The sequence below is a fragment of the Mycetomoellerius zeteki genome, unplaced genomic scaffold, assembly GCF_001594055.1.
Source record: "Mycetomoellerius zeteki isolate Tzet28-1 unplaced genomic scaffold, Tzet1.0 scaffold168, whole genome shotgun sequence".
In the NCBI taxonomy this organism is placed as follows: Eukaryota; Metazoa; Arthropoda; class Insecta; order Hymenoptera; family Formicidae; genus Mycetomoellerius; species Mycetomoellerius zeteki.
Window position 1 is genome coordinate 551,116 of NW_017256633.1, and position 9,058 is coordinate 560,173.

Sequence of the window (9,058 nt, forward strand, 5' to 3'; positions counted from 1 at the left end):
ACGGCTATGTGGTTACTCTGTTACCGGTGACTTATCGTGTGGGAGAATTACTACGTGTAGCTGCCATCGAAGCTGAAACATATCCTGGTGGTAAAGGATAAGGGACATAGCGGAATGTTTTTTTTAATTAACCCTCAAGTACAGTTATGAAAATTACACTTAGTTCTAAAACGTCCTGTTTAACCTCTTCAGACTTTGTGTACACTAGGCGTCATTGATGCCTTCCAGCTTGAAATTTATAATTTCCTCCGATCGTACATATTATATCTATACACTACTAAAAAAAGGAAATTTGTTTCCGTTACATGTAATGGAAATTTCAAGCTGGAAGGCATCAATGACATAGCAATGTACCTACATCAAATTTGAAATTATCCGTTGAAATTTAGTTCTATCGACGTTATTTGAGACTAGATGAACATAATAATGTTAGAAAAATGGTCAAAAGTTAAAAAAAATTAATTTTTTGGTACGAATTACTTATTAAAGTATCCTGAATTAAATTTAAAACAACTTTTTTTTAACATAATGCCTTTAAAATCTAAAGTGATTAAAGTGTAGAAGACAAGTGAATCACCACCAGACATGGATTGACGATTATAATTGACGGTTTCCTGGTTTTACATTGTTAAATTTATAATATCGAATTATATCCAACTTGAATTATTTTTAATCATTTCTATAAATCACCACTGCTTCTACTCAATATGTTGTTAATTTAACTAAAACAATAGAGTTAAACTATTTAACTTAAAGAAATGTATTAAATTTGACACACACCCAAATTTAGTTACTAAATGCATACGCTATTATAGATGTTATTTATTTTGAAATTAACCACAAAAATGGATTGATTTTGACACATATGGAAATTGAAAATAAATAAACTCATTTAACTCAAAGGATTATGTTACTACTGTTTCTTTGATATCTAACAATATATTTCATTCAATCATTTTGCAGCGAGTCCATTGTAATCGTCAATCCATAGTCTGATACGGATTTTAAAGCGATTGATAGAGAAAAATTTCAACTTTTCGTTTACAACTTTTTGTCTACAATTTAGAATCTTATAGTATCAACCATACGGGAATTGTACAATCGTACAAAAATTTGTGCTTAGAGTTCAAATGACTTATTGCTGTAGTCAAGGGTTAACATTCAGCCTGTTATAAGTAATTCGACAGTATTGCCGGATTATTTAGAGAATTAGTACCTATCACGTTACCAGTGGCAATGACTACCTAATTATGAATTCGAGTTGGAAATTTTTAGTCGATTATTCGTCTTATTAAGGACAGGTCATAGTCCACGTGATCCGATATGAATTTTCCGAATGTCGCTTGCGTGATGGCTGTCGCTATCTACTAATGTGAACACGAATGAATAAACGTGTCACGGCCGAAAGAGGGAAAAGGACAGTTGAGAGAACGCGCAAGAAGCCGAGGGCGGATCTGAGTCAGCTCTAGAGACCGGCTCGAGTAGCGCTAAGTCAGCGAGTGAAACAGCGCTAACCGCTGGGCGCGAACTTACTACCGGCGATCGTATCTACATATATATCTATATATAACGCGCCGCGACACATCATTGCTCTGCCAACTTGCAATAATATGGCCATTCATAATTTTTATATAGTCGCCGTCAATGGAGAAGTCAATCGCCCTCTTCCTTCCTTTCTTTCTTTCCGAATTCTCGCCATCATTGAATGTTTTAGTCACACATGTGTGATGCACAATCTTTGACAAATCTCTTCCCTTTCAAATCAGTATTCTTCTCTGATATCCCTTCGATAGTTTATTAATTAATTATTTAATTAAATATAATTAAATATACACTAAAAAATGTGTTTTTATATTTATGACTATAACTATATGGTAAAATATTTATAATTAGGAGCTTCATTTTTATAATTATTTACATTTCATAATTTCGATGTCAATTATATATATTTTTTTAGTATATAGGACTATAAATTAATGCAATTATTATTACTAACAATACTAACATCTTAGTATATTAACTACAAAAATGAAACTCCTCGCCATAATTATTTTACCATGCAATTATGGTTATATAAATACAAAACTTTTCTGTCAGTGTACAATATTATGATTATCGCGATATTTATTCATTATTACAATATATTATATCACAATCACATATTTATTTATGATATCGTCGTTTGGAAAAAGTAAAAGATACGAAGATAATCAATATCATGGATGCCAATATTCCATTCCTGTTTGCGTGAGCAAAAGGTTCTCCAAAAGTTTTGACTCAAGTAGGACTACTTCCAAACAGATAAATACATGTGATACACCAATCATATCATAATGTACTCAGATGTGTTCGGATATAATCTAGTTACGTAAGTCATTGACGTATCGTCCTCGTCGTGCTGACTACGATAGCTATCTATTATATCGATATCCTAATTAAACCGTTACGTCGTATCACGTCAGCCGTATCACACGAATTTCCCGTGCTACGTCGATTCGTATCGCAATGCGATGTGCGTACAGGATGATAACGAGAGATAGGTAATTACTTAAAGTCCAGCAAAGTCCATTACATGTCCTATATACGGATTTGTATAATGCACTGTTACAAAGGAATTCGTACATAGAAAGATTGTTTTGTTGAAATATCTATGCGCCAAAAAAAATGCGACTTTCTTTTAATCATTATTATGTTTGTTGAGTGTGACACAGTAACGCAGTGATTGCAATTAAAGGAAATCATATCGAATAAATATTTGGTAGGACAAAATATTTGTGTTATAAACAAATTTGCCCCCGTCCACTCACTTTATTTAACTAAACTGACAACTGAAGTGTTAGTTGTAAGAGTCGCATTTTTTTTACGCATACTGTAAAAATTTAGCTAAATACAGATTTGAAAATAATTTTATTGAACTATCAAAATAATTGTGCAGGACACTGATTTCTAGCATATAAACATTTTTTCAGTGTAGCTCATTATGCTCAAGTTTCCTATATAATTATTTTGATTGCCCAACAGAATTATTTTCAATCTGTATAGAGCTAAGTTTTCAGATATTTCAGAAAAATTGTTCTTTCCATGTGCATCTTATAAAACGTGTCTGCAACCGAACGAAATACAGTAAATCGACACGGAAATACGACACGGGAACACTCGCTAGTCCTAGGATGCACGTTGTGACTCAATAAAATATAATCATACACAAATCTGAATTGAATTTTATAGTGGATTCTGAACATGTTTTCAATGAAAGACAGAAACGAATCAGAGCTTGAAACGCAAATCTTCGATTCATCTTCGTCCATAATCAAGTTAAATCGTTGCACCGTTATCAACCAGCTAGTGCCGCGTCTAATCTCGTAGTCGTTATAACTAATGTAAACCGATCGTATGTCAAGGCAACACGACACGAGAAACTGCAGAGTGTACACCAATCCGTGTTTCCCATATCGCTATTTTATTTTAAACATAACTTTTTAGCAAATAAGAGTATATACATGTACGTATATATATTTTAGTACACAACATAATTCAAATATAAGCTATCCGTCCATCTCGTGACGTTTCCCTGCAGTTATACGATAATTTCAAGTTATGACATTTTGTCGGGAGGAAATGCCGCTGGTGGCATAACAAATTGTAGGCTTAACCGCGGCGTTCGTCTAGTTCCTCGATACATCAGCGATGTCGACGCTTCTGGCCTTATGACGTGATACGGAAATACCGCCAGGACGAAGATATACGAGAATACGAGAGAGCGCGAGGACGAAGAGGTCGTTATCTCAATTAAATTGACCGACGCAGATTAGCGATATGAATTCTACCGCGTTCTAAATTTAATGCCACCACCTAGCTGCGCTGCGACGTAGAGAGCACAGCTTTGTTAAAAAAAAAAGGACAGTTGTGTATTTATGGGTGCGACAATTTTTCAAACCGGAATTAAACGGCAAGCGAGACTATCGTGTAACGTCGCCAAGCGTTGCATTCGCGTTCGCAAAGAGACGTGTCGAATCAACGTACAGCAGATTAATTTGGGCAATGGTCAGTGTCAACATTGTTTCATCATTTTACATCGTGGATACGCTAAATCTATGTGATATGAAAATGGAGGAATGCGACTAAAAGATGAGACTTTAAATGGTAAAAATAGAATGATAAATTTTTTTTTCATCGTCCGGTTCGTCGACGCTGAACTCGCGCTTACATATGTGCAAACGTTTAGGAGTTGTTGATGATGAATTTATTATGTTCGCCTAGTGCTATTCATTTATGGCTCGTTATTTCCTCAAGCGTAGTGACATGTTGCGATATGTGATGATTACCAACATTGCATGCAGCGCAATAAATTAATGGCTTTTAATTACTAATGGTTTTAAAGTAATATGAACGATATGCAGATGAAGATAATAGTAATAATTTTGATAAATTGTAATTTTATACGCATCGTTATTTAACCGGGAAACTTTTTCCCGACATGCGAGCGACGTGCAATTAAAAATGTATTTTTCATAAATAGACAAGCTCGCAAAAATAATCCACGTGTTCCTTTATTGATGTGTTTCATGTTACAAAATAATACGCGCCGAATATGAAGGACATCGAAAAAAAGATGAAAAAAAAATCACTTTACGAGTGACGAGTTATTGTCTACATATATATGTCATATCTCAGCAATATGTCAACGATAAATGCACTGACTAATATAATTATTTTTTCTTTTTTCCAAACTGCACTATAAGTGGAAATAACACTGATAAGAGGCTGTCAATTTTATCAGCACTTTAACAACGTACTATATGTAAAGTGATTGTAATATAACTCTCGCGTTTGCATCGACATTCCTTCATATCTTCGTTATATACATCCGTCAATACATCCGTTTTACATGCACTTACTTGCGCCAATGTAACATTTGTACCGTGCTAGAATTTTTCTCGAATAATAAATGTCTCGATTCACATGTAATTTCATACGAAACATAAAATCGACGTAAAAAGAAATGTATTCATAATCTAATAATTACGAATATAAACATGAAATGAATGGGAAGAGCGACAGAAACGGGTATGGGAAAGGCGCGCGTGGAGCACGCACCAATTACCACCTTCGAGATACGGTTGAAATGCAGCAGCATGCGATGCTGCTATTATGACAAAAACCTTCGTTGTTAGTAAGACAAGATAATTATTCCGCCGAGCTCGGCTCTTCGATCATTTAGGCGTGGCAACACATGTTCTCAGTTCAGCGCTATGCACGGCGTATATGCGAGGTATACCTATATACAGCGTGTCAGGACACGTGGGTACGGAACCTCTCCGGCTTGCCAACGGCTATTCATTTTCGCAACCCTCACCTCCGCCGCCGAGAGGGAGGGATTCCTCCCTACACAAATTATTCGATACGCCTCGTGAGGCCAAAACGAGTTAACGACGCCTAACGACGACGCGTCGCACGCATCGTGATTTTAATGGCGAAAATTATTTACCAACGGAGAACTATCTTTAATACAACTTTGCAGTGCGAAATTAGCCCCGATCGTAATTTCTGCAAACGATGACACTCTGTCGCGGTTAGCCGGCAAGAAGTTGCTTCGTAATCGCGCCGACAATGTTTCGCCTCGCGCGATCGTTACATAGTCAGTAATAAGGAATACATTTGTCGAGCTATGTATTATGCGTGTACGTACGAGTATATACGTGCATGTGTGCAAGAGACTACACGTGAGAACTAATACATACGTGTTACTTGAACGTTCGATCATTAACTACATTTTACTTTACAAACACTAACGGATTACACTTCGAGCCAAAATAACATCAAGAAAAAATGGAAATCAGCCTATCGTTATCATACAAAGATGAGAAAATACTGAACTATATCGAGAACACTATGGCTAAGCTTATACATATACATTAGATTTAAAAATAATACGTTTTTTCGTTTACTGTTAAAACATCTGTAAAAAAAAGCTTTTACATTTATTATCAGTTTAATATACCTACGTGTCGTCAGAAACTATAATTTAGCAAAAAACAGACGGATCTATTACAAGCTGAATATAAATAATATCGTGGTTATATCGACCGTAACTTGTGCAAAAAAAAGTATCATGTGTTTTTCAGCTGATATTTCTGGTTTTCTGTTCGTTATAATCGCTTCAGTGTAAAATGGAGTAAAAATATCAAACACGGACAGAAATTCCGGTAAAAACCATTGACGAAAATTCGCTCTATGCGCCATTCCTTATTATTGATTATGTGCTATGATATGTATTAGTTTAACACAAATTAGGGAGGAATGAGATACGATGTGCAACAAGCGCAGCGATCGAATCGTTTAATTATGCGCTCTTTGCTGATTCGATTACTTTCGTTTTACAATCGGCACGACACGTTTGTACCGTAAACGATACAAATGCGCAATAAATAATTCTAACTGTGATTGGAAGATCAGTTTCCCGTGTTTTACTGAAATGTTAAATCTAAGAAGAATGGCACACACGACATTCGAAACGTCCGTTTCATGGCTCACTTATTTATCAACGAGGTTACTTCTTTTCGCTTATCTCTCGGATAATTACCGATTTTTTTGCTCGGTACAACTGTTAAGTGATTTTTTTTTTATAACGGTTCCTGATATAGCAAAATGAGCTAGCTCGAAGAGGGAATCATTGATATTAGTGAGGCAATCTCGGATAACAGCTGCGACTTATCTATCTGCTTATGTCTGTGATCATTGACTTTGCTGTATCAATCTTAGCAAATCACTCGCGCCAATCGACTACTTTTTCACGTATTCAAACGCTGATTTTTTAGATCCTAAGATGCACCACATTCACTTGCGAATATCTTTCTGAATTTTCATATTTCATTTTCAACACACGCGCACACATTTAACGTCAACGTGGATACGCTCGCTTCAACTGAAAAGTTATGCATAATTTGGAACATATAGAGTTGCTGCGAAAATAAGTAACAAGTCATAAACGAATAGCATTAGACAAATGTACATATAAATTTATCAACAACTCCTAAATATTTACAATATGTAGAAGAGTTCAGCGTCGATGAATCGGATGATAAAAAAAATGTATTATTATATTTTATCATTTATGTCGATCAGTGTAGATTAACTTCAATCTCAATTTAACTTACCTTTTATTTTTTTCTAGTTCCACAAATTTAGAAAAAGATAAGTAAATTGAATTGAGATAAAATTAGTCTACATTGATGGAAACGTTAAACATTACAGTATCTTATATTTTTTATTGCACTCTCCAATTTCTATGTCACATGGATGTATCGCGCGATGTAAAACGATCGGAGCAATATTGACACTTGTCCAAATTAATCTGCGGATTTTTACTCGCAAGTGAACGTGCACGCATAGTTGCGAGATCTCTCCCGGAGAGTACGCAGGATCGAGAGCGCTCACCTGTAGATTTGGCGATCCTCGGAAAGAGAACTGTGACATGATGTGTCGGCCGCTCAGGGCCGTGATGGTCGGGCACCGCTACGCGATCATCGTTCCAGAAGTCCGCGGCATTCGCCGTGTGCGCCTCGCTTTCGGACGTAGTCACTTCGCGAATCGGTCACACTTCCGCTCTTTTTTTTTTTTCCTATCTTTTCTTTTCCTTTCTCTCACTAGCGCGCCCGGGACGAACGCTCACGCGGAGGCGTGAAAACCCTCTGTGTCGCGTGTCCAGCCACCCCGTAGCGGGGTGCTACTCGCGTCGACGGCACTCCCGTATGCCCGGTCGTCGCGACTGGCCGTCCAGCTGCACTCGAACCGGTTGAAATCGGTGGCGGTCCGCTGCCGGCATATGCACTCGCACTGTCACACGCGAAAACAAGTTGAAGCGCAAGGGCGACCGAGAAGTAGTTCTCGGTAGTGGTTCTGTTGTTGGAACTTCTAATCGTCGTTATCGTCGTCGTTGCGGGAACACTCGCGAAGCAGGTTGCGAAAGAAAGTGCCGCGAATGACAGCCGGCGATATATGGTCGTATCGCGGACCGCACGCACTCCGATCACTCTCGCGTTAGTCGAAGAGAAGAGGGAAACCGACAAGAAGTCCTCTTGAAGAAGGAGCGTGAGCTCTGCCGGCACACCGAAGGGTCACGAGTTGCGGTATAAAAAAAAAGAAGATTAAAGGGCACCAGAGCGCGCGACAGCGATGCGTGGCACTTGTCGTGGTAACGCGCGATGCGGTTAGTCGCGGACGGCTAGTTCACTCCGTTGATCCGATCGACGCGCCAGCTATGATCGGTCGCGACTATCCTCCGAATCGTCGTTTCTTTTCGACGGAATCCAGTCCTCCGCTCGGTGGATAGGAAGGCGGAGGTACATGGATCGCGGGCGCGAGCGAGACGGCTACGGTGAGGGGGAGCGAGAAGGGTAGATGGGATAGAGGGAGGAGGGAACGAGAACGAGCGAGCGTCAGAGGGACGGGATGGCAAGCTGAGCGAGGGGGAGAGGGGGGGACCCGAGAGGGAGTGAGAGAGAGAGAGAGAAAGAGAGAGGTAGAGTGGTAGGTTGAGCGAGGGTGTCGGAGGGACACCGCTGAAAAAGGAGAGGAATGACGGAGGAGGACAGAGGGAAAGCGAGAGAGAAAGAGAGAGATGGAGATGAGTGAGAGGGAGAACAGCGAGGACGATGTGAATCGCGCACACCGGCCGTCTCTTTTTATCCTCCGCGGTCCTTCCACGCAGCCGGTCGCCTCACGGCCTGCGCAATCACGCGCCTCGAACTCGCGAAAGAGAGGCCTGGTGTTCGTCTTCTTATTCCTCCTCTTCCTCTCCCGCTTGTAGTGCCGATCACGGCTCCTCCGATCGTGGCGCTACCAGATCGCGCGCACCGCAAAAGCGCCAAGTACGAACTGACGGCGGCGCGTGTTTCCACCGCGTGCACGCCCGCTTGCTGCTGACAACACAACAGTGACTAGGACCAAACACTATACTGTTGTTCTTGCTCCGTTTACTGCCCTCCCCCCCACCTGTTTTCCTATTTCTCTTTCTCTCTCTCTCTCTCTCTCTCTCTTTCAATGTAAGGCTTCTCCT

The 9,058-nt window shown here is 39.3% G+C and overlaps 1 protein-coding gene across 1 annotated transcript in view; it reads right to left on the reverse strand.

The window, feature by feature from the left end:
• mirr (iroquois-class homeodomain protein mirror) overlaps positions 1–8,725 on the reverse strand; it is a 34,726-nt gene extending 26,001 nt beyond the window's left edge. Inside the window, exon 1 of the mRNA XM_018445894.1 lies at positions 7,438–8,725. Coding sequence (XP_018301396.1) covers positions 7,438–7,476 — 39 coding nt within the window. The 5' untranslated portion in view covers positions 7,477–8,725. The remainder of the gene's footprint in view (positions 1–7,437) is intronic.
• Between the last annotated feature and the right edge of the window lie 333 nt (positions 8,726–9,058).